Raw genomic sequence first — 27,184 nt, forward strand, 5'->3', positions numbered from 1 at the left:
AGTCAGATAGGCGAGGGAGCTGGGGTGAGTGGTCGATGTACGATCGATGCAGTGGCACAGGAAAGTGGCAAACAATGATCCGACGACTACTATAGTGACAAATACGCATGGCATTGCCCTTAGTGAAGGCTCGAAAAACTTTGTCGGTGGGTTGGCTGTCTGTACATACGAGGAACACGCAGTTTACGGTTGAAAACTCGAAATTGATGCGTCTAACTGCAGGGCAAATGCTGAATACTGTGTGGCAGTCTTGCCGATTCCCACGATTTCATGAAAAAAGGAGTTTTCGATCCTCACTGTTTTACAAATGAGACCGAAATCTCATACCATAATATCTACCTGGTGACTGTTTCAGGATCTAAAAGCACAAGTTTGTTTCCGATTCTCTGGACTGCAATGTAATGACATGTGGTGCTCCAATTGAGGGAGCGTGCCCTAGGCGAACGTATGCTTTGAGTGGAAAAGCGAAATGTCCCGGCCTCAGGTTTGTGCTGGTGAAGATAGGCTGTCTCTAAAATGAAACAGTCTGATCGCCTAGGCTAATGAGGTTCACTGGAACTTCCTTCCAAGAAAGATGGATGCACAGAAGACGGCCTATTCCCCCAGAGGGTTCAGGGCAGGCACTTGCAGTCAGATTTATATATTTACTGTCCCTGCAGAGTTTACCCGAAAGAAAGATTCAACTTCCAAAGAAGAACCACGAACCCCGTAATCCCTAGATAAATACGGTGAAATAACTCGTGTTTAAAGGATTTGATTGCAAATTTTTGAATGACGTTAGTTCGGAACGCAAGAAAGCACACAGGTGGGTTGTATGTTGCTCAAAACCAGATAAAATAGACTGATCAAGTTCAAATTCAAGTTCAGAATATCATCATCAGTGCTTGGGATTGAGTATACACCTAATTTGTAAGAGAAAACAGCATTCGACTTGAGTACCTCTTTACCTTGGAATCCTCTATTCGAATAATAGCAGGTCCACTGTAGCTGGTTAATTGGAACACTTGGCCCTCAATAGCTAGATCAAATAGACGGGATTTGTGTACGCTAAAAGCGACACAGTCATAGTCTGCATCAGTCACAGGCAGTAAGTGAGGGCACTAGGTTTTCAAAAAGCCATTAGGAAAGAACGCCTCATTAAGAGTGAGAATAAATGTAAAGGATGGGGTTTCGTGCATAAAAAACCTATGGTTCCTAGGGAAGACAACTAAGAATAAGGTATCCATGCCTTTGAACAGAATTGGAATAAGCATCTCTCAGTTGGTAATGCGTTGAAATATTGGTAGCTCGGGTGAGTTCATTGGTTGCTGATCAGGTGGCTGTTGATCTGTTCGCCGAGCTTGGCAACTGGCTTGCGAGCGTTTCGTCACCATACGAGGAGACATCATCAGTGCGCAGTTGGGTGGGTATTTCTTCTTTGCCTGCGTGCATTTATATATTATTCGAAGGCTATCTGTTTTCTTCTGACGTCTGAGTATTTTACAGGAATATGATACTGTTAGCGGGAAGGACACAACATAAGCCCCAAATTCATCGACAAACGTAGTTCAGCTGAGAAGTGATAGCCCACTAACAAAAGAGACTGGTGTCTTGCAGGGTTTCCAACCATATGCAAGGAAATTTGTGTGAGCAGCACCCAGAGAGGATCGAAGATCCCATAGCCCTCAGCTTGACTGTGACTGCTTCCCTTTCCTCCTCGCTATTCAACCGGGTGTTTGAACAGAATTCTGTATTTAGACATAAGCAGTGAATGTCTTAACCTGACAAGTGACATATGCCGCTCTAACGATCCTGATCAGTTATTGATCACCGGCTTGCATTGTCATTTCATTGCAGAAACGCTTCAGTCAGCTAAATTCTGCTCTAACGAAACCTCTATGACCAAGTAGTTGAGGACAGCGTATGAGTAAGTAATCCTTCTGGTTGACATAAATTTTCACGATATTGCGTGACCAAATTCAGCTTAGGGCAAATCCTAGAGAGGCAAAATAAAGCTTGTGTTGCTTGTTGCTTGAAACTATTCAGACTTAAGACAGAAGCGGATATCTGACTGTCGAGCATTTATAGGACATTCTTTGAATAGTAGTGTCAGATAATGGGACCTCCATATCCGTTTTTTTCTTACCACATCCCTTGTAGTGAGATAAGTTGTAGGTAACGAAACCTCTATGACCAAGTAGTTGAGGACAGCGTATGAGTAAGTAATCCTTCTGGTTGACATAAATTTTCACGATATTGCGTGACCAAATTCAGCTTAGGGCAAATCCTAGAGAGGCAAAATAAAGCTTGTGTTGCTTGTTGCTTGAAACTATTCAGACTTAAGACAGAAGCGGATATCTGACTGCCGAGCATTTATAGGACATTCTTTGAATAGTAGTGTCAGATAATGGGACCTCCATATCCGTTTTTTTCTTACCACATCCCTTGTAGTGAGATAAAGTTGTAGGTAAATCTAGATTCTGAGGAGAGTTCTTAGAAAATGGGATCTTTGTAAAGCTAAAGAGTAACTCGAACAGAATTCGATAAATTAACGGCCGGAAACTGCTTCTCATACCAAGGATATTCATGGTGGTTTGAATTACAATGATGTAGCCACAGAAAATTTAGTTTATATGAGTATTTCTGAAGAGCTCATATTTATGTATTTTTATGGCCTGTTGCCTCAAATAGAGGGCACTCCTCAGATGAAGCCTACTGGCTCTTTGCTCTTTACTGGCATCATTGTAGAGAGACATCTGTATCCTCTCCATCTTTCAACAACATCGCTGACCGAGAGAAACCACTGTGAAGGGTACTCAAACCTTGTATTTATGAACGAACGTCATCCTTTACTTCCTTAGATGGACTGTATGTACAAAAAGTTGAGCTAAAGGCAATCATTCGATCTTGTGAATAGTTACCTCTTGCAGAGTAAGTACCAAGGAAGATTGGTCTCCGTTCTATGGGGAACGGCTTGGAAATCGCCGGTGCAAAAAAGGCTGAAAAATTACCAATTGTTTTTCCAACTTTGCTTGTATGCTCAGTGACCTACACAACAGCTAGAAAGATAATAATGCACATCATCAACCAGATTTAATTTCTGTTTGTATCACTGTTCCTAGAGCTTGGCGAATTTTTGATTGAAACAGCTCAATCATCAGTACCATTCTCAAGGTGGCTGTCAAGGTTGGACCGGAAATTTTCTACTGCGACAAGCCGAAAGGCTCCCGCATCACAAATACTAGCATAGTCCATTTGTAATTTGTAAATTAGAAGCCAGGCTTCATCCATTTCTTGGTTCCAACCACTTGTGCAATTTCCACCACCAGTTGTAACCTAGTCAGAAAGGTTTAATTCGTGCACTTCCTCTGGATCTACTCTTGTGAGACGTAAATTCAACGACACTGGTTATAATGCGAAGCAAAATTCACTCAAGTGTCCACTGCTTACCTGTGAGTGATTCAGTAAAGTCAAACGTAATGGCGACAGTGCACATGTAATCAGGCCATATATGCACGAATCTTAGCGGATGAAACCCTAAAAAGTGCATACTGACCTGTTCAAAGGCAGTATCTGACCAGTACAACAAAAGACACGTTTCGTTATCAACTGACTAGCGACTAACTAACCAGCAGACTGATAATTTCAGTAAGGCAACCATGCAGCATTGTTTTGAGTTTGGTGCTTAGCATATAAAAGATAGAACTTTGCGCGAAACCCCAGTCTGACCAGAATGAAAGGATAAGACACTCTGAATACTGTTCACGACCGACGATAGCCCCACCAATGTGATCGCAAACCGATGCCAAATGACTGTTCAACAGCATATCAATGACGGCAGTTCTGCTATTATATAGTTTATACAGTCTAGTTTAGCATCCATTTCCACTACAAAAAGGTAACAAGAACCAGGAAAATCACCCTTTTCTGATACGAAAATAACATTAAAATTCAGGAAACAAGTCAGCCCCATCGTCTCCGATAAATTTACCAACCCACTCTCCTAACTGGAGGTTTATCTTTCTAATTCTTCAAATATGTATCCCAACCCTTTGGTTGAATTCCCGACGATAACCGTTTCCAACCGATTTGTCTTACATCAAAACAGTTTCTCGTGGGCCATCACAGACGGAATCTACGCTCTGGGCTTGGGCTGGTTTGAGAACTGCATGAAAAAATGTGGTCATTTTCTCTGCGCAAACAAATGTCACTTAAATTGGGAAGCTCGGGGGCTCTTCGGTTTGTGTGCAATAAAAAAACAGTGAGGCCCCCTTGTTTTAGTTATTGCATGGTACCCACCCACCATTTTTGCTGTAGATGGGAGGTACAACGCAAGGATCTCTATCAGGACCACGCTACTTCTCAGTTTCCCGTCAACCCAACGCTCTTTGTGATAAAATTCTCTATGATGAAGACTAGGTTCAATATGCTGTTGAGCGACACATTTGACTCTGGACGCAATCGATTGCGAATGTTGTACTCCAGTGCTGTAAGTACCAACAAACTGTGTATGACGAAGACACTACGACTGGTCCCCAGAGGGGTTCTTCCGAAAGTTTTCATGAACCATATAGTTGTTGCCCTGTTGAGACAAATACTTAGGTATTCTTAATAACGTTCCAGCTGAGATATGAGGTGACCTTTTCGTAGCCTATTTCATCACAATCAAGAGGTTCAGCTGAGTTGCAACGGAGTGATCCGTTGCTCAAATTGTGATTTATTGTTTATCTGCACACCACCGACTTATGATAGACACCCTGTCAGCAAGCCCCATTATCCAAACATATTCATCCTTGGGACTTCATCATTTGAGACAGGGCGCACTAAATGTTGTTCATCTTTAAAATCCTATCCCATGTCGCCTACTGACATCCATATGATTTTCTCCAGTCAGCTGATGGTACTTCGAGAAGTATAATTCAGGAAAGACTATAAATTGGCATTTGGAATACTTATACTGATAATCTATTCCTGTCTGGAAACAAGATTTTGCCCAGAAGATCGCTGAGCCACCCCGAGCCAAACAAGTGCCAACGGACGTCTCTATTTCTCACATGAACCTTTCGTCATGGATCGTGATACTCTAGAATGATTAGTACCGAAAGAAGGATCAGCACTGATCGGTGCCCGTCCCGGATGGTAACTTGTCACCACCACAAAAACAGTAGTAAACAGTAGAGCAGGTTAAGTCCTTCGAGTTGGAGACTGATATCGTGACAAATCCACTGGTAGTACAACTCTCAGCATTCAGTGCAAACCTCCAGTGATGAATCAGCCTCCCAGGCTTTCGAACTTGATGTTTGCTTTATGGGATACGAGCATCAAAAATTTCTTGCGCGCCAGTTTCCTGTTAGCGGAGAGACGCCGCTGTAGCTTGCGATATGGTGACGGCTAACAAAGAAGGATAACTGCTAAATGTTTGACTCAAGAGGTACTAGCCTACTTTTCCAATAACCGTTCCACTCAAAACGCGTGGTTATTTCGCGGACCGGATGACCGAAGCAGGCCTCCGGTCAGCTGGGATCAGTTCAGTTCATATCGATCACAATAACAAAGCTGTTGGTTGTAAAGATTAGTTCTACCTTCTTTATACAAGGCTGACGGCAGCTTGTTAAATCCATAGACCTTTCTGTGTTTCAAACGCTGGATTTTCTTCACGGACGGAAGTTCCGAATTCATAATCCAAAGGTTTTGAGAGGCTGACCTATCTTGCCTACTTATTGTAGACAAGTAGTCAGCAAAATCGCTCACTGAGGCTTTCTTCACTGGTGGTGTGAATGGGCAGCTCCGCTGATGTGCTTACTGACGATTTCAGCATTGACCTTGATCAAGGTCATTTTTAGACTCCACCTTGTAAACGGTCCTCATCGAAAAGTGCGGAAACGAAACTGGTGCTTCTGCAGAATGAAATAACCTGACAGTTGCATGAATAAAGGTCGCACGTAAGCTGCATGTAGGATTTAGCAGTGTGCAGACGAACTGAGATAGAGCTGATGAGGTTGTGTTGAAATGTAAAAAAAACCCTAGTTAAGTCCTGAACCAAAATCTTGGCTGTGAAGAAATAACAGCCTTGCTTCTCCTGAAGACCGGCTACGTTGATTTCCTTTCGGGGAAAAAACTTCGATTTCCCGACCACGTTCACTACGGTGAGGGTCACCCGTAGCGACGGCAAGTCCGGTGTGAAATGCACATTTCTGAAAATTTAGAACGGATGTTTGTGTGAGGGAATCCTTTTCTTCGATATCAGATTCGGGTGTATTTGGGTTGAAAAGAAAACTTCGAAATGTGAGTAAGAATCAGTATAGACACTAGGTCCACAAAATTGCATAGGGTAGTGACTAGGACAGCTTTGCATCCGTGGAGGTGTTTTGTTACGTGCTTTGCTTGACTGTTTGGGTTTTATCTATTGGTACTTGACATCTGTGCCGTTTTTTTGGATCCAAATAAACTCCGCATCCACACATAATGTTTCTGAACGCAGTGTGGTGTTTTGTTACGTGCTTTGCTTGACTGTATGGGTTTTATCTATTGGTACTTGACATCCGTGCCGTTTTGTTTGGACCCAAATAAACTCCGCATCCACATATAATGTTTCTGAATGCAGTGCTCTGGCTTATGGATTCGGATGGCAAGAGCCTCAGCTATGTTTAGCATCCATACTCTTGCCAGTTTTCGAGCAGCAACAACGGTACAGGGCATCCGCGAAGCTTCCCCATCCTGTTACCGGAGACAGTTGCCGTGAAACAGGTAAATGAGGAAGCAAGCAAGTAAGTGAGCAGTTAAGGAGGTAAGTAGGTGCGGAGGTGCCGTTTACATACTAGGTGAGACAAGACTGAAAAGTTTACGCATCACGCGAGGCCCTTAAAAGCTCACCGACAGGAATTTGTGAGGTTTGATCCGATTTTTCTACAAACAGGAACTACTTCAGACCAACAACGCCGTCCCTTGTTGGCCAAGTTGACTTTCCGGAGGCTTATGCTTTCCACAGAACCGCAGGTTGCGAAGCACGGAAGGTGCATATCTTCGGAAAATGACGAACGCATCGTTAGTGTACACCAGTGGTCTTGTTCAGCTGAAAACCTCGACTTTCCACAGAACCGCAGGTTGCGAAGCACGGAGAGTGCATATCTTCGGAAAATGACGATCGCATCGTTAGTGTACACCAGTGGACTTGTTCACCTGAAAAACTCGACCCAAGTACTACACTTGGTGACCGATGGCTAGTATGATAGGAATGAGTTGGGGACAAAATGAAGTAACCGGAATACAGCGCAAAAGTATTCTTGAGATGCCATGCTCGGTTACTGGTTCCGTGAGAACTTTCAGAGGATCCGGACGGTACAAATCCGTTGTTGTTAGCACCTTCGCCGATGTGTGACTGTATGATTTGTGAAGGACGAATTGGTGGTTGAAATGAGGCAAGCCTTTCCCCGTGAAAATGTTCCCCTAAGGAATTTCAACAAATCTAAGTTCCGTACACTTCCACTTTTGCTAAACTCTTGTGGCTCCCAAAAGTGGAGGGATCCACCTTCGATGTTCGAAGCGACCAAACTTAACTAGTGTGGCTATGCTAATTATTTTATCATGTCTTATTGCTATTTCTTATTTTCTGTTTTTGTTTCCTTATTTATTATTTCTTAGATGCGAATCATTTACTTCTCTCTCTCTCTGGCTGAAAATTATGGTGTACTTCAGGGTGACGTCCTATCAGCTTTCGTTTCCACTTGTTGTGCTGAAAAGCAGAACGCGCTCCCACAATTTCCATACATGGGTCAAGTTTATGGTGCAAGAGGCAAGCTAACACCGAAGCTTGCCACCACCAAGTGTGGTTTCAGTCGATTAGGGAATTAGGCAGCCTAGAAAGAGGATTAGATCAAAACCGCGCATCGAAAGCAGTAATTAGCGCAATTCATCCCAGGGCAGGAGCTAGTTACACCAAGCTAAGTAAGTAAAATTTGTGGCAGAGGCATTTTGTCATTAACTGATTAGTGGTCAGTGCGTCTCAATGACGAGTTGGATATTCAGCCGATCAGTGTTCACGACTGTGAGCACCGCTCATACACGGGCATTGAAAATTAGGCTGTTGGTTAGCTGACACAAACTGATCCACTTCTGCGGTATTTTGGTGTTGGTTAAACGGATAAGAGCAGGAATACCAGGTGAAAGCTGCTTTTACGCCATTATGGTCAAAAGCAGTGAGAATCCAGGGCTGTCCACTCGAGGCCAAGGCCCATTCATGTGAACATACAGAACTGCGTTACATCGCTACTGCGAAGTTACACAACTCGTTTAACTTCGCGTCTTAAGAACAAGCTGTTTTGCAGAAGTCCTCTCTGCTGGAACACAGAGCTGCTTGTATCCGAATCAATCAGTCAGCACTTGAAACGGGATGAAAACGACATAAAAGTAGTTTCATTTTTATACAGTTTTTCAAGAGCATCGTCATTTGTGATAGCCGAACACAGTTGGACAATGCTAGGAGGAAAAAAGCAAGCACAGATAAAAAAATCACGTGATAAATTGCAGTGGACAGGGGACTGGAAGCACAGCCAATGGGGTTGATGTTTCACAAAAGGGCAGTAAACCCACTGGTTGGAATTGAGTGACAAAAGGGTTGGGTTGGTGGGAGTTCACAGTTGGTTGAACATAAAAGAAACTTTTGCAGGTGTCTGTCGTAATTTCGTGGGCTGGGGCTGATGGAAGAAACACAGGGGGTAAATTAGTCTGAAGAAGTGATGGAGTATGAAGTACCGTGGCTACGGGTTGGCACACGTCAGCCGCTAAAGTTCTACACATAGGGTTCCAGTAGGTTGTGCTTGTGATTGGCTGAATTTGTGTTACTGGTCTGGAACAGGGAATGGCGTCTACCGGTTGGTTCGAAAAGGCTCCGAGGGCAGGTGGTACACTCGACCATAGCAACGGATCACTTTGACGGTTCATCCGAGTCACAATATTGAAAGTGATATTCTCACAGGCTAAGTTATTGCTTTGCACAATCTGGGTGTATTGGGAAAGGAGCCTTTCATCTTCGTTTGGACCAGGGTGGTCTGCTTGACTCGGTATGCAAATTTCCGGATTGGTCGTTAGAGAGGGGTTGCAGACTAGAGTGGCGTTGGGCAATGGTGGAACTGCGGTCAGGGAACACAAGTTTCCAGAACCATATCCATCACACAAGTTGTAGGGTTCGATGGGGTTTGATGGTGTAGGAAGGCTGCTGCAGTGTAGTTGGTTCGTCGTTGTCGCAGCGATACTGTTTTGAGTATAGCCACCCGCAAATTCGGGACGAAATGGCTGAAATGACCTGAATTCCGGAGGTGGGAGAGGATGTTGAAGTTTGGTCCACATGGTAAGAGGTGTGGAGGGGCCTGCTGGATAAACAACAGCGGGTTACAATGAACATGTTCATTATTTCAAAAGATTACAAGCATACCGTCCTGATAAACTACTGAAAAGGAAAATTCACCTCAATCCAAGCGGCTGTTCTTGACCAAAACCTACCAATAAGGTTGCTGGAAAATCCTCAACAACCGACTATCAGTTCCGCCCTTCCTAGAGCTCATCAATAAGGCGTAATTCTAGGCGTTGCGTCAACCTTATTTCCTACTTGAACGCTGAAGTGTGATGGAGTTCCTCGCTCATTAGAAGATGAACTTGGTTTTTATGGAGGCCACTATTCTGCTCCAGGGGCCATGTGTCCTGGCGATACATCCCCGTGAGGACGCAGAGTCTCGTGCGGTTGAGCTTATCCTTTTCCAAATCTCAAATCTTTGCCATAAAAGATGATAGGAAACAGCCTGGATGGAATAAAGTGCTTTCCTACGTTAGCTTCTTCTGAAAAGTGTAACGGCTGGACTGACCAGGTTCATCTCTTGCATTCCAGCTCGTGGTATATTCTCATCGCGAGATATCAGCGGACGGGTGATTGATAAAATGTGACACGTTCCGGCTATAACTTTCTGGTCATGAACTGTAGGGCAGGCAATGGTTGGGGCTGTATGGAACTATATCCCGCCCATAAGGTGCGGACTGGTTCTTTTCTAACCTATTCCTGAAGAGTAGAGAAGCGATGCTGACATAGTTGGTAGTGTGAGGAGATTGGGGAACTTTGTGGAGGTTTCATCCTCTAAGTGAAGCCAATCTATGCTGAAAAGCCGAGAATCACTGTGCTTCACTTAGAGGATGAAACCTGCACAATGCTGGCATAGTCGCCCCACAAATGCGTCTCCGCGGCGTGTCCATACCAAGCACTCCATGACCTGTAGATGCTTTGTTATTGATTCACGAATGAAGGCCAAAAAAGTTATTATATCCGCTTGAGAAGGAATAGAAAGCATTCCGAAATCCAAGAACCTGGTAGACGATTAGGACGACTCCGGGAGGCTCTTCAGGATGGAAGTTAAACAACTCTGAATGTGCTGAGTTCAACACTCCATAGAAAACTGGCGCTAGGGTGAGAATTAACGGAGTCTCCCGCTCATGCTATTCGCTATGTTGCACATCACCCCAAACTGGCTACATGACACCATTTTCAATGCAAACTTCATCGAAGGAAAGCACATTACTAACACTGCAGTTTTTTTTAAATGGTTAACCAATGAGTTCAGTCTAGTCTTCAAAGACAAATTAGGTTTGAGAGAAAATCGGGTGCTTTGCGTTTCTCATAATCTTCAGAAGAACGAATCGTGAGCTGTTTTGTTCAAGAGATTTTCTTAAGCTTTAAGGCAAAGGAATTTGGTGAATGTGTTTCAGTTGGATCGCAATTTTTAAAGTGGACTAATGCCAACGATGTAGCAGAAATGGACATAACATAAAGTTAACGTTTCCGAACTCTTCCACCGGAGGCACTTACCAATTTGATCATTGGGGATTTCCTGAGAGAGTGACGTGGAGGCCGACCAAGGAAGGATAGATGAGCTCTGTATCATGGGCCCTGAGCAACTCAATTGTAGCTGGAAAGTAGAAGAGTGAATACGACTCAAGTGAATTTGTCGCACGACAGCCACACCAGACATGCTCTCTAGACTTTCCTCGCTTTGTCATGGCAGTCTAGATCGTTTCAGTATTACGACAGGCAACATCACTTCAAACTTATGTCCGGCAGTGAAGCATCGGTGTTGAGCACTGATGTCATGGTGTCGATGATGATGATGATTATATATCCTGGGATCTAATCTCCTGTCAGAAAAGGCAAGGAACATGAGCGGTGATGGGCTGTTTGTTGCTATTTATCGTTCTGTGTGCATTCCGCCTACCTCACTGCCTCTCACTCCTGTGCTCTGCTACAGGAACAAAGACGGTGATGCGGACCCAGTACGACTCAACAACAACTGGTTCACACTAAGTGCCCGATGCAGCTCTAACAGAAGCGCTAACAAGTTTTGAAACATTTAGGCCTTATTCCATACACTTTGGAGTTAGTTTCCCCGCAAAATTTGTGTGTTTAGTTCCAAAGGCTATTTTCCAAAAAACTGAGGTTTATTAACTTATGGGACAGAGTCCGAGGCTACTAAACACTTCGCCACATTTGTCAGACGAATTTTTAGTCAGAAACTTTAGCCGCTGGCTCGACTTAGAGTACCTCAAAGCAATTGCCTCCCCGAGCATGATAAGCCTAAGCCCTCTACTGGTTTCATTAAGAGAACAGTCAGTGGCTATTACACGGTACAAGTAGCTTCCCCAACCGCAATGTAACTGCAGCATGTTGAATGACATGCAAGAGATGCGTTAATAAACATAGCCGATGAGCTGAGCAAGTCTGTAAATGCACATAACTGCCGCATGTGATATGTTCGATCTTGCGTCCTGAACTGCTGGGAAACCAAGGCTATATAGGGTCACTCAATGGAAAGTGACCACTTCGGGTTCAATTACTAGGTTGCGATCGCCACTTCTGGCACTGAGGCAGGTCAACTACCGTTACCTGTACAGTACTACCATTGAGCCTGGAACAGGACCCGTGTGACCAGGACAAATGTTCTTGTGGTTTTCTCCGCTTTCCGTAGACCTAACATACATGCCTCTGGTCATCTCCACAAAACATTCAGCGAATTATTTCGCCGCCATGGATTTCTTTGTCATCCAGAAACGGACCTGGTACCGTGTACAGATACGAAACAGCCGCCTCGCTCGTGAACACAGTGACTTTCTGTTCGCAGGCTAAGTTAGTGGTCTATCTTCAGAGTGAGGTTGACTCCGCAGAATACTATGACCTCCAGGAGTTCGGTCACCAAACATCTGAGCACGACCAATGCACTATAATGCATAGCAACCCTTTGCACAACTGTAAACTTACAGATTGGTTTACAAAGGGTAGGGCATTGGTACAAGGACCAGGGGTATGTCTGGCCCCGTCGGACTGGTGTGAACTGAGAGAGAGAAAAAAGTAAAGTGGCAAGAATGTGAACGGATGAAGTTCTAATTTCGTACTAAGTTAATACAACCAGAGCATTTTTTTAAACTTCAGCATCTGTCTTATTCACCAACTTTTGGGTTGTGTACAAACTTGACCTTCAGTCTTCTGTCATTCAATACTTGGGGAAGCTGTGTGAAGGTGTTGCGCGTGTCCAGAGGACGAAAATACGACAAAATCCTTTCGCAGACCAATTTTTTTCCCAATAGGGATAATACTTCCTATGTGATATTGCCTTATGTGTCTGCGTCACATGAAAATTAGGCTATCTTCGAATCTTTTTAAAAGCACATGTTGCTTAGATTCGTGTTTGATCATATATCTACTGAGCGCTAGTCTGTTACCGCAAGCGCTTTTGGATCGAATAAACGCAAAGCTATTCAGTCTTGTGTGTCTCAGCACTGTTACACTAAAGTTGTGCAGCTCACTTGTACCAAGGGTGTCTTTATACAAATAGCCTAATAAGAGCACTCTATCGTCAGTTGTATCATCCGATCCGTGCATGCTGATCTACCCTATAGAGTGAACACGAGAGCAGCAGTTTTCCAAATTTTGTATGAGAGAACAACATAACCGAGCTTCCCAAGCAACAGCCAACCAGAGCTTTATCAAGGCCAGTTTACGTGGTCAAACACATACTTAGTCTTTCAGGATGCCTACAAATGAAAAGTAAACTGATACGTCCAGTTGATTCTCCTTGGGCACTTCCGCAGATCAGCAAGAACATGGTAGTTAACCGGTCTTTTCCATTTAGGAACCGACTTACAGGTGATCGAAATGGCCTTACTGGTAAAGTGATATTGGACAACACCAAGTCCAAATAACACAGGTTAACATACCTGTCTACATCGGTAGATAACTGACAAAAGTGATTTTGTTCCGTTACGGACAAGTTGAGCGGGTAGGGGAAATCGTTGAAAACCTGAGCTGAATTTTCTATCCTGAAGGTTGGAAGTTCCGGCGTAGGAGATGATGGGAGATTGGTACGGGCTAAGTTGGAAGAGCAATCATGCAGTTCCTTGCATGTTCGGTTAATCGGTGACACTTCTGTTGAACACCTCGGTTTAACCGTGAAACTCCCTTCTTCGCCTTTCAGTACGGTTAGCTTTGGCAAATTCAGATATAAATCCGTAGAAGCTTGCTCTGATCCTTGAGGATGGCCAATTCGATTGATATGCTGAAGCTCGTCCGTCTGGCCCACCGTGCCACCGTGTTTTTTGTCTGATATATGCCCAAGACGTTTCATTTTTACCCGCCGTCTAGTAGCCTTTCGCGAAATCATGTCCGTCTGGCCTCGAATTTCACCCGTTTTGTGTTCTTTCAGAGTAGGTTCGAGAGAACATGGTTTCCGGGTTGCTGTCTCTGTCGAACCAGTGGCATGTCTACCACGTGACGTAATCTGGTTATCAAAGTGGAAGGATAGATATACACAAAGGTGTTATAAAAATGCAGATAAGCAGTACGAAGGTCATATGGTATTTTTTGGCTGGAAACCAAACAGGAAAGATTCATTACCAGTTCAGTGACGGTACGACTGTTTCTTGCAGCACATTCCAAATGCTTCAACAACGGCCCAACTGTCTAGCAGGGCCCATTCATCAGCTATGTCCGATGATAAATTTGTTTACTGCTGTTCACTCGGTCAACCTCATTTTGCGCACTTAACATATGTGCATTCATTTGGATAGATCAAATATCGCAGGGGTTATGAACTACTCATAAGCTGATGAATACTCTTCCAAGCTCACGGTCGGCTTCATCTTCCTTGAGGCTCATCAGGTACACACAGTCAACCTTATGTTCTACTTGAACCCAAATTGCACGAAGTTAGCTAAATACACTCATTCGCATATTAGTTTGGTTGTGACGGGAGACTCATCTAGAACCCAGCTGAATGTCTCGTTTATGACGTTTTTAAGTAACTAAATGTGCTGTACCAGGCCACATCGTGTTTCCTTTGATACAATATTCGAGACTGTATATATATTGTAGTTTATTGTAATGCTTAAGAATAAACGAGAGATTGGTTGTGACGGGAGACTCATCTAGAACCCAGCTGAATGTCTCGTTTATGACGTTTTTAAGTAACTAAATGTGCTGTACCAGGCCACATCGTGTTTCCTTTGATACAATATTCGAGACTGTATATATATTGTAGTTTATTGTAATGCTTAAGAATAGCATAAACGAGAGATTCACCTGGGTTCCAGGTGAGTTTCCCGTCAAAACCAAAACGGTATGCAAATGACTTCATTTCACCAATGGCAGGGGTCAGTCTAAACACCGGAGATAACCCCTTAACTGTTTGGCCCAAAACCACTTAGATAAGTTTAGTAAAACCCCGCTGACAGCCCACTACCGGTTTCGTCCTTCTACGGCTTATCAACCTTAGTTCCTACTTGAATACCATAGTATACCTAAGTGGGGTTATACAGTAGGTTCCAAAATAATTTGCTGTTAACAGGAGGCTCAGTCGAAAAGCAGTTCGACTTCTGAATGGTCTGCACAAAGAGCGTCCATATTTCACCTGCTTGCTTGAACCGCCCGTTATAAGTTCTGTAAGCTGTATTTGAGTAGCTCACGTTCGTCAACCTGAGTTCGGATATATAGATGTACGTTGTGTTGCAGTTACTCGCCATAACCAGTATTATCAGCCGGGACATCGTCGCCGTCATCAACATCATACTCGTTACCATAATCACGGACAGTAGTCCACCGATGGTGTAAACCGTCACACATACGTCGTCGCAAAAAATTTTGTGAGCAGTTAGATTTCCGGACAAATAGTGATGAGTAGACTTAGTGGTTGTGGGGCGGAAAGCCACTGTAGCCAACGTAAACAGTTGGAAGAAAAAGTGGCTGAATCGCACTTCCAGTCCGCGAATATAATGCCAAGAGCTGAAGGGTTAAAGTCTGCTCTATTTCAGCCATCTTCTGAAGGGATCCTACGGATTTTTTAACTCCCCTACAAACCGATCTCATGCTTGCTCCGACTGCAGACCACCAGGCGGTTAAAAAGGCTCCCTTCTAGATCAGTCAAGACAGCAGGTAAATAAAACAAGTGAGGCATTGTTTACCTTTCCCGCTCTTCGATCCAGCTTTCGTATAATTCTTTGTGGTATCTTCCCCATCGAATGCACTATCGCTTTGGTCCGATTGGTAGTGTGCACGCTATCTGTGCATTTCATATCCAAAGCGCTGTCTTCGGAACTGGTCGTGTTTAATCTCACCTTGACTTGTGATTTGCGCTTGGAGAATCTCCTATCTCCAGTCAACTTGTCATTTAGACTCTATAAAAGTGAACGAAGAAGAATGAGTCCACAGAATAGTAAAGCAAAACGCATGGATCGGCGGAGCCACCAAGCTTCACTTTAGGGTTGAGGGAGTCCATAATGCGCTCATCTGATCCTAATGGTTCATTATGAAAGGACAGTCTTTCGGAAACACGTCTGCATTCTGAATCACCAGCACTAGTGGACAAAAAATACACAAAAGTTGCAGGGACAAAATTGTTCACTCAAGCGCTCATATTATCGACCGTTACACTACTTCAGTCAACTTCGACTTACTCGAACAACCTCGGACTCAACTCAGACACGACTTCCAGGATGCTTTCTGGTTGATTTATTGGCTGGTGCCTCACACAGTGAATACTTGAGTAAGTATATGGCTCAGCACACGGATACCTAACAGTCGGACAGTCTCAAACACGCAGTATTCTGTGGATTTTATAAAAGTGGTAATCACGATGTGATCCGAATGGGCAAATTCAGCAGCCAAGGGAACAAAGAGTCTAACAGTAAGAACTCATCCAGCTTCCCAGAATATCTGCGGAACGCGAAGAAAACTTCAGAACCCATCCAAGTACATTCGAAGTCACCCAAGGCTTTATTGTGTGTCCACCTGTTCGGTGACAACGCAGAAGATAAAGACAACAGGCGTGAACCGAACAGATGTGAACGAATGTGCAATCGCTGCATTTACCATCTATGATCGTGTGGCCTAAGACGAAAAACAATGCATCATCTCTATTTCAGTCTGAGTATCTACGGACTAAATCACCGCAGCCTCTCACCTGCCTTCACCTGACCAGATAGTGAAACATCTTAGTTGCAGTTTCCACAAGTTTATAGTGACTGTGGCACAATCAGCGGACAGTGATTCACGAACTAAGTCAGTGCAAAATGTCGTTGGCCCACAAAAACCACGTCTGCCATTCGACGCCTTCGACGAGAGAGACAGAGGGAGTTATAGTGACCGTCATTCATGGCAGTTTTTCGAACTGCTTAAGATATGTCACGCGGATATGAGCCCCAGAATATCTTCTGGATGGTTCACACGCCATCATCGTGATATAAATCACGAAAGCTTGTACAGCTCTGGCGAGGTCAGCCTACACACAGTTAGCAGCCGGTCGGTCTGATTCTCCGGCGATTCGGTACGTGCTAATTCTCTTCTGAACACAACAGTAGTAAATTGGGAACTAATAGCGATTACCTAATCTTACGACACAGTGCAAGCCCCAAAGCCGTGTCTACTTATTCAGCGAAGCCGCGAAGACGGCACTGGCACCAGAGGCCCATTGAAATCGTTTTGCATCATACTTCCGGCTGGGCGACATCTACAAATTCCTATTTATGCCGTAGGAAAACCCGACAGTTCTGGTGCCCTGAAACTACAAGTCCTCGCTACTGAGTCAATCGAGAACGACTGCAGTTGATCGACCGCAGTCTCGACACTACGTTCGAGTCTGATAGAGGAATACCGTAGTTGTAGACAGATGTGAAACTTCGGATTTGTCCCATTCTCCTTTGCTGAAAAATCGCCAAGATATCCTACAAAAATGGATCAATAACTTGTCAAATTTTTGCAGAAAAATTTGGGCGTTGATTTGTTTCAAAGAAGATTGCCAACCAGTCCTTGGGGCTAGCCATTTGAGGTTATAATATTTGGGAAAGCTATCCGTACAACGGCTTGCAAACATTATTTCCCTGGTGTCCAGTTCGGTGCCAAGGTGCGTCGCGGTCAAGACTTTTCGTAGTTATTCCTGTTGGTATTACTTTGTTCGGTTTGTTCCGGCTGAAATTGTGTACACATGTCATAAACCCATGAAAATGAAGAGTTCTGGGACTAATTTGACTCTGGCTACAGGATTTCAAACAGAATCTTATCGAACTAAACTCTGCGGTCTAGCATAACCGCGTATTCGTCCTAGTGCCAAAACAAGCATTCTCCTTGTAAAACTGCCACAACTGTGTTCAGAAGAATCCTGAAGCACTCTGTAATGCAGTTTTTGATTAGACTATATTGCTACTGAGGTTATGCATACACGAAGGCAACTCACTCTTTGTAAGGCCATTTCCAGATCCTGTTCAGCAAGATCGTAGCGCTTGGGTGGCACACGATTTCTCGTTTGATAGGTCACGTCGCATCCAGCATCACTCAGATCGGTCTGATCAGCAGTCAGCTGACACACAGTCGATTGATCATCTTTCAAAGCTGCAGACTGCCGACACAGATAGGCGCCTTGCTTAACTCTGATAGCTATTGAGGCATGAAGTAAGGATGTCGGTGACAAGGGACCATTATTACAAGGTGGTGGACTATACGACCGCTTCCATGGAAGAGAATCTGAATAAAGCATTGACCACTCCGATTTTGCTTCGGATTTCAAGCCAAGAGGATCCAAACTTTCCGGTGACGGAATCTTCTGGTTATCTCGGTTGACTGGATCCGTGGTATGAGTGGATAAATCCAGGTCACTGAATCGACGTTTAAGTTTGATTCCGCTTTGAACCGTGCCACGAACTCGTGTACGTCTTAACTTGGCAGCTATGTGACAGGAAAGAATGAGGATAGATTTGTGAAGCAAACAAAAACGTTTTACGGTTAGCCAATGACGACGTACCGTGACAGCCATAATCCTGACGATGAAGTCTTACTATCAAATCGGATTTATTATTATTGCAACAACGCAGGTGTCGGTTTTCGGACTCATTAGAATCTTTAGGCTAGTATCTTTTGGGTTATCAGTGGAGAAGAGAGCGAACCGTCGTACGACACCGTGCTCCTCTGATTTCCGATATTTATCTCATTATTATTATCTCATTAGAGACTGTCAACGAGTTTGGTATGGCAGATTGATTGTAACACCTCGACTTTCATCCCAACGAACTGAACTCTAATTCGGTAGAAACGGTCAAGCAGAAAATCCGTTTCTCTTCAGTTTACAGGGTGGCGTAGCTAAGCGCATGAAAAATATGCGCGTCACTTCGCCTACTGATGAAGGAAAGGTAGTGAGATATTCAAATTAAAATATATGTGGTTACCCGCAACTCAGATATTGCTCGGAGAGTACCTGTGATAGATTGAAAGTCAGTTTCAGATTATGGAGAGCTGAACGGAGTAAATCGGTCTGTTTATTGGAATCGCACTTTGAGTGCAGCATGGACAAAGATCCCCGCGGTCGTACCACGCGTTGCCCCAAAAAAACATCGCATTCCATGTGTGGCGTGGTGCATCCATGTGGTTAGAGAAATTGAAAGCAACTCTAATATGTTTGAGTTTATCTAGACTAAGGGACAACTTAAACAGCCGTTTGTCTGCAGTCCTTCAAAATTACCTAGGAGAAAAAAGAATAACATAGGTGACATTCAACAGACGCGGCTTAGAAAATTGTTGGAAAATAACTTACGCGAGAAGGTGGCCGTCCGCAAAGTCTCGCAGATAGCCTCACCGCAGTCAGTTGATTCTCGTCTAACGAAGACGACGTGAATACAGTTGACGACGTACTCATCGGCAGGACTTAAGTCTACTCTGTTTAGCATGCATTTTTTTAGTTTGAAGCCAATCCAGTCAAGTAGGGACGTCTCCGTTTTCGCCTTAATCTGTTCTGAAGCTTCTGAATGTTCACTAGGCTCCGATGGGGGAGAAGACTCAACAGCTGGACTGTTTGTTCTAACCGTCAATACTTTCGAATACCATAATCGATCAGTTGGAAGTGTGCATGTCTCAAGACGAGTGCTGTTCACACCTTCACGTTGCAGCCGCTGAATAACGCATAGTCTGGTGTACAGTCCTTTGCTGGTGATTGTGAACTGGTTTAAGAGCGGACCTGTAAGTGCGAATGGGACACGGATGCCATAAATCGGAGGCATGTGCACAAGTAACAAAGAATCGACGCTATAAAAAGTTAATATAGACATTTGGTGGTGTGGCTTTTCCTTGGAAGAAGCCCCTTTATGGAGACGTCCACACACGATGTTTTTCAATCTGACTTTCTGCTGTTAAATCGCCTTCAGAAAGAACACGTCGACAGAGAGGACAGCACAAAAACTCATACACACCGCGCTTAGCATGGTCCACAGTGTTTGAGTGAACAATAACAAACTTATTATCCAACTGAACGTACAGTATCTTGACCTGCGATGAGCATCACTCGGCAAGAAATAGACTTTTGAGAGGGTATCCATATCAGACTCAAGTTTAACCAACCAACAGCTCCAATCGACAGTACAGAATCAGAACTCATACACGTCACTGGCGACATCTGTCCTGATGAAACAGTGAAATTACCATAAACCTTAATTTATACTCAATCGGATTCATCTCTGATTTCGCCCTGCTTTCATCAATCAAGGGTCAAAGCCATGAATATCAACTATTATTGTTTCCTTAGAGCCGTGTCTACCGAGGGCAGAGTGGGGATTTAAAATGTCATGCTTTGTGTGTCCATACAAATTCAATCATTTTGCCTGCTTTGTGGAACAATCGACATCAAATAGCCACCCGAGAAGCCAATTAGTACTTGACAACGTGATGTGACTTCCTTGAATTAACAGATTAATGTTGCTCTATCCTGTTTGGGTGAAAGTCAATCCCAATGATGATCAACCGCACGCGTTTAGACTACTAGCCGGGAGGTCACAGTGAGATGCACAGTGTAATGAGGATAAAACAGCTGTACATTGCTTCTCAGCCTTTTAGCACAGAGTGGTCTCATTTACAGATTGCAAAATTATAATTACATTGCCATCACTATATGTTGGACCTATCTGGCCGGAACTTTACCAGTGCGGTAGCAGCTAATCACATATTTTGCTTTGTTGAACTGCGTTTTTTGTGAGAAATATGAAGGAAGATGAGCAAAGTTCAGACAGGGGCAAAAAAATGTAATCAGCCTCAGCTACGCCGTGCAGTATTTTGAACTTAAACATGAATAAGAATAAAATCCCATTTGGATAGAATCCCCAGCAGGAGTAGACGATTTTGACTGATGCCATGAGTGCTTCTTGCAGCGCAGAATGTCTGTACTGGTGAGTGGATGGGGAATGGCATTACCTAGGTTTTTGACATTGTAGCCATTTAGAAAGACGAAAAGTGACTTTGCACATAGTACTTTCCCTATCATCTCAGAAATGTTCACCTCAAATTCTCGAAAGAGATTTCAGTAATTCTAATGATTGACCTAATCACGAACGCATAACAAAGCTATCCTGTCGATGAGTTGTATCCCCGAGCTAGCACTCTTCGAAATGCATACTCGTCCCAGCTATCTGTGCGTAGCGTGGACTATGGAACTTGCAGCTAACAGAGTTCTTGATATTCAGTTATAACTGACCCTCGGTAACTTGGAAAAGACTTTCTTCCAGTTGATCCTGTGGATCTTCTTTCAACAGGAAATTTCCATCTAGAAAACAACTCCGCTCTAGTTGATTCTATCAGAGAATTTCTGTGGTAAAAAAGGAAAACGACACCACGCGACTGATTCTATACACAACTTGTCGATAACCGAATGAGATTCGCTGACGTTCGACACACTCGACAACAGGTAGGCGCTTTACAATCGCCAGCTTCAAAAAGATCCCATCTGTCGCACAATCACTCAGCAGGGCTGCATAGAATATAGTCAATTCCTAAATTAACCCCTGAAGTTGAAACTGTTACTGGTGAGACCAACTTCGAATTAACGAAGACAGAAGTAGAGCTATTGTTGTTGGACGACACAATGTTGAAGGTTACTGCTCTTGCTTGTGAACGTTGATGAATATGTGCTCATCCAGACGTAAGCGGTAAAGACACTGGATACTCTGTGACGGATTCCAGCTCAAACCAAATAAAACGGATTTAGCGGGGTGATCGAACAGGGATTCTAAAACAAGGTGCTGGAAGCGGTGTGACGTTATCGCCACATAAAAATCAAGCAAAAAGTAGCAAATCACTGAGCACGCGATGCCTCAGTCAAACCAACATAATTAAGTTGAAACTTCATCCTGTACGAGAGGCCAATCTATGTAGAAAATACAAGAAGTCCTGGACAGCTGCTTTATCCTATGTGGGAATCATCAGTAGTGGGTATCTCATGAGTCGCCGGGGTGATTCAAACTCGCGGCGGAATTGTAAACAACCAGACCACGAGCGGCTGACCGCCAGTGCGTGAGTTAAGCACTGAACGCCGCTAGCATAGACCCTTTCAAATTTTTTATGCTTCATGACTCAAAAGTCTGAACCGCGAGATAGCGGATGTTGAGGTTTCTTAAGAGAACTTTCCTGGAGTCAGTGACTCAATAGTCTGACCCACTTGATTACATGGGACTGGCTTAAACCGATGGCTCAGGAAGTAAGGCGTATTTGTCTGACCCTTAATGCGGCTGCACATAGCACGCACTTTTCGAGCTGCACCAAACTCTGGTTTTAGAAGTAATTCTACCTTATTGAATTATGCACTGGCCGTCACCAAAAACCGCTGGCCGATCGGACTGGGCAGTCTTTGGGACCGACCTTCCTCAGAGAAAGGAGGCATCGCTGCTTTCATAAATATGGACATGCTGATCGCCTGGAGAAATCACCTTACTGCCTTCACCCTCTTACTGCGAGGGACAGTGCGGCTTCACCTCTATACCGCCTAGTATACGAGTACGCTTAGTACAGTGCCTCACTGTTCTTGGTTTGACTGCTCCCCTTTGTCCTTCCTGACGTGGGTGAACCTTGTAGAACGAAATTCCAGCCAGTGCAACCCACGGCACCATTCCAACACTCAAGGTCAACTAACATGTTAAGGATATGACATCCTCAACATGGTCTGTCTATCTGTGTCCCAGATATCCAAGACTAGTCTTGTCAGTGGTTGACCTAGTTAAAGTTTGCAGCAAGTTACCTAGAACTTCGCATATCGCTAACTTGCTATCTTCCACTTTCGATAAAGAGAACATGGTCGCCTCTCTCCCTTAGTACAGGTGTTTTAGGTAAAGTATTGTTCTAGGTTAGTGTTCGACAAGATAGAACGCCCCACCAGGCGCATGCGTGAAGACCATCGAAATGGAGACTGTAAGTTATCCAGAGTGAAAACAGTGAAAGCAAGTCGCCAAAATAAATGAAATATTATAATCCACTGTCAAATTTACGGTGGATTTTAGTTGCATGAACAGACTAGCATTTAAAATCGATCTGCCGGTCGACAGAGGTTGGTTTTCAGATATATTTAGCATCACGAAAATGACTTTGTCGAGTCGAATATAGTTCTATATAAGAGCAAGTGGTGACTACAAGACGGCTGAGGAAAATTTCATCACAAGTTTAAACTTACATTCCAGTGAAGACGCGCTTTCAGCTTCCTCCCGTGTGCGGATCTTCAAGCTTGGATGGTTACCCAAACAAGCGGATAGGAGATCTCCAGAAAGAGTTAGTGCATTCAACCTCAGCTTGTGACTGTTCATCATGCCCCAAACGATCCGGCTACCAACTTCCTCAACCGGCAAAGTGAACATTTTTGGGTAGGCGACGAACTCATGTTCATGCTGCAAGGAGCAAAATGATAATAAACCAGAATCAAAGTTCGAGCAGGAAAACTATTCAAAGGTCGACTGAACGACAATCCAGTTGACAATGGGTTATTTGCTGTAGTTATTAATGATACTGATTACTATTCTGAGGACCATGTCCGTCAGATTGTGAGCCCCAATTCGAGGAAAACCAACAATGAGAAATCTACAAGCTGTGATCAGTCTTAGATTACTGCACTCAATACTATCCTGACCAAGTTCAAAAATAAATTCGGGGACAACTTTCATGCTATACATTGGAAAGAACAAACCCAAAATAAGGGACTCATCCCAGTTTCAATCACGTGCAAAGAATGCCAAACATTCGAAGGCCCATTTTTGTCTGATTAGCTTCGATTTTCTGACTTTCTACGTATGTTTATCAATATCCCCCATACTACATAGAGAAATCAATTTGTTCTATTGCTATGGCCCGTGTCAACTGAACAGGTGGTCAGATCCACTGAAGAGAAGTCCACCTTGAGGTTAGTGTGTTGTAGAATAACTATCCACGTGTCCATTACAGTGCTGACAATGTGTGCATCTCTGAAAGTCGAAAACTGGTTTTTGGAACTTCACATGCAACCTCCAAAAGTGATAAACCGTTCTGTGTAATCATCCTGTAAGGCTAGAACAGTGCACTCTGGAAAATTGGAAGACAGCGTCCAGTTGTTTCATGTCTAATGCCCTGGGCTTAACCACCAAAGTTCCAACAAGCAAATTTATTGCCCAAGTTTTGAACCGGTGATGGCTACACAGTAGCGCGTGATCTCAAGTGACAAATCTACGCAACGTGCACAGAAGGAATACCAGCCGTAGCTCCATGTCCTATAGGGGACTGAAAAACCTTGCTGGAAGCATTGAAGTTCTAGCATATCACCACCGGATAGGTTTTTGGTTAGTTATAGATTTGAAGCACCTGTAGCACTAATTGACTTGCTTATCTCTACAGGGAAGTCTTGACAGACCAGCCAACCGATCAGTACAACCGGAACAGCTATTGGACGCCCCTCAAGCCGTTGGGCAAACCGTGAACAGGTTCGATAATTCAGAGTTAGTTATTCCGATAGACGAGTTCTTCACGTGCTCGGTGGTTATACCGTTAGGCCCGTGGTTCGAACCCCACCTTGGGATCTCGGCTTCTCCTGTCTACACTTGGGCAACCTAACAGTATCCCAGCCCTCGCGCTTCCTTCAGGTTGCATGGAAGTCAAGCACCGAAAGGGCAGTTGAACGATCTCGGCTTCTCCTGTCTACACTTGGGCAACCTAACAGTATCCCAGCCCTCGCGCTTCCTTCAGGTTGCATGGAAGTCAAGCACCGAAAGGGTGCTACAGTTGAACGATTATTATGATTTGTTATTAGTGGAGTAGTTATAACATGCTTCCTGCTGCTTGTCAAGTATACGGGACTCAGAGTCCCGTACAGCCAGAATGGGTGTGAAATCCCAGTTTGGTGTCTTTCGACTTGGGTGTGGGCCAGGACAAAAGGAGGACTGTTCAAGCATGAATAATGTGATAATGTGTCAATTTTTTTAATCACGCAACTATCCAGATAGTAATTCTTTGCTCTACCTCAACTTTTATATGCAGGAATTTTCCACACTCCAGAGTTAAAGAATTTCTTGGCAGGATGCCCAAGAGTTGAAGGATCCTAAATCCAGCGGTCCAATGGACTCTTAGCTAAATGTGCAATACTTTTTTCTACAAGTATTTGTGAGTCGCTTATTCGGCTTTTTTTATGAAGAACGGGACCAACGTTGATTCCAGCTTCGATTCATATCTGTCAAACGACCGATGCAGCAAATGGCATTGAATCATTTTCAGCCAGAATAACTGTTCTTATTGATCTGCACTGGCCACGCGAATGACTACTGTCGCGTCGGTTGATGACTCACGCCACACTAATACAGTTGTGTGATGGGATGGGATTCTGGGCACACGTGACAGCAATACTCCATTTGTGTACATCACGTCGTTTGGTCACCTGTCAGCAGTCTGCATTCTGGTTGCGAATTGCTTGTCAGAGCGCATGAATACGGCTACGAAAAGGAAAGCATGCGGATCTGCTTTGGTGTTTTTCACCAATAAGCTGTCACTCAGTGTCCAACATCAATCCGAGCACTGAGAACTTACCATTTCCATACGGGGGTTGAAGCGCCCGCTGGGTTGCAACAGACCATTCAGACTGAGAGAGAGTTTAATTGAACGGCCTGAAATCACGGTTTCTTTTAAAATACAGTAATTCAAAGTCGTTTTCTTCAACGTTTGCGTTCGAGGGCCTGAATGAACTGGTGAATGTCAACCTATTTGTGATGGTGAAAACCTCACTGGACAGTAGAGAAGTATAAAATAAGGGTAATTACTGTTAATGCCACTGAAAAGCATGAACGCAGGCCAAATAAACTTGACGAATGTGGCATCGTTTCCGGGTCTCCATAGGCAGTACAACACCAGAATAAAATTGGCCTAAGAGGGTAAAATACCATAACTAATGCTTCCTTTAAAAGTCAGATTATGGTTATCACACTCACCACATGGGCTGTTACAAGTTTTTAACCAACTTGCTCAGAACCACCAAGAGTTAAAATTAGCAGCACTTGTCCTGTCACAACTTGTTGGAGACCTAATTCGTTTGCAAATCAGTTACTATCCCATCCACCTCATTTCGAAGCTGAAGCGTCTTCGGTGATTTATGACTAGCGTATTCCGTCAAGACAACGCTGTACTGTACCCCATAACAGTGATAACCAGGGTATCGAACTTATTGGTAACAAGATGCGATTCTTTAAGACGGTAGACATCGATAGCTTGGTGATATTTGCTTGATATGAGCACTTCGTGTGCATGAGCGTGCTACAGAGAAGGTGGGCCAAAACTGGCTTGCAGTGATCCTATGAATGAACTTAGGCAACGATGTCTATTGACATATGCAAGTCCTGTTGACAATCTCAAACAGTGCCAAACGTGAGAACACTCAGGGGAATAGTCTGTGACTCATGCTCTCATATTTGGTGGAAGACGTGCCTATTACACAAAACGAGCGATATGAGACGTTGCCGCTAACCAAAGTACGGCAGTAGTAGTAGTAGTACGATTGTCGGCGAGCTGAACCACCTCCTCGTGGTGCCGACCGAGTAGCCTGGACGTCAGTCTGGGTGAGCTAAGAGTTCAGCAACTCCAGACAGGGCCAACCACCCCGTTTGGTTTCAATGTGCTGGTTACTTTCGACAATGTATACTACGAATCATCTGGCGCCTCCGCACCAGTTCCAACCAGTACACAGGAGAGACTCGTTGGGTTCACGTGTGAGGAATGTGGCAAGTGCTGCAAATCGAAAGCTGGCTTTGTAGCCCATCATCGAGTTCACGACAATGAAAGTGTTGGTACGAACACAGTCGCCCAATTGGCCTGCGCTGATTGTTCCCGCCTTTTTCCGACGAAGATTGGCCTGAGTCAACACCGCCGGCACGCACACCCCACCCAGCATAATGCAGATAAGCTTGGCCGAGTGAAGTATTCCGGTACCCGCTGGTCCCAGCAAGAGTCACAATCGCTCTTACGCCTGGCTAACAATCTATATCCATCTTGCGGCACGCAAACCGAGCTGTTCACGAGATTGGAGCAGTATTTTCCTGGCCGATCGGCTATCAGCATCAAAACCAGGTTACGGGTGCTTAACTGGCAAGCACAACAGGACGAAACATCATCTGGTGAACCTGAGCAAACTATCAGTCAGACGACGGCCTACTCATCAGAAGCCGATGACTACAGCGTCTGGTTTAAACAAACCGTGGATTGCACCGTGTCACTCTTGAAATCCCATGCTGACCGTTCGCTCGCTAGTGTTGACCTTCTGGCATTTCCCCGAGGGTTGCAGTCTGGCATCATGACACCGGAGCAAGTCCTGTCGCTTCTGAACCTCCACGCCTCCAGGACATTTCCACACACCTGGAAAACTGTTTCCCGACGTCGCCG

The 27,184-nt window shown here is 44.2% G+C and overlaps 1 protein-coding gene across 1 annotated transcript in view; it reads right to left on the reverse strand.

The window, feature by feature from the left end:
• Positions 1-8,487: 8,487 nt before the first annotated feature.
• T265_02021 (hypothetical protein) overlaps positions 8,488-27,184 on the reverse strand; it is a gene marked incomplete at both ends in the record, with an annotated part of 36,714 nt that continues 18,017 nt past the window's right edge. Inside the window, 8 exons of the mRNA XM_009166169.1 lie at positions 8,488-9,347; positions 10,787-10,928; positions 12,272-12,344; positions 13,228-13,787; positions 15,466-15,678; positions 17,733-18,220; positions 19,083-19,502; positions 22,974-23,184. Of these exons, the coding sequence (XP_009164433.1) occupies positions 8,488-9,347; positions 10,787-10,928; positions 12,272-12,344; positions 13,228-13,787; positions 15,466-15,678; positions 17,733-18,220; positions 19,083-19,502; positions 22,974-23,184 (2,967 nt within the window). The remainder of the gene's footprint in view (positions 9,348-10,786; positions 10,929-12,271; positions 12,345-13,227; positions 13,788-15,465; positions 15,679-17,732; positions 18,221-19,082; positions 19,503-22,973; positions 23,185-27,184) is intronic.

This window comes from Opisthorchis viverrini, assembly GCF_000715545.1.
Source record: "Opisthorchis viverrini unplaced genomic scaffold opera_v5_23, whole genome shotgun sequence".
NCBI lineage: Eukaryota > Metazoa > Platyhelminthes > Trematoda > Opisthorchiida > Opisthorchiidae > Opisthorchis > Opisthorchis viverrini.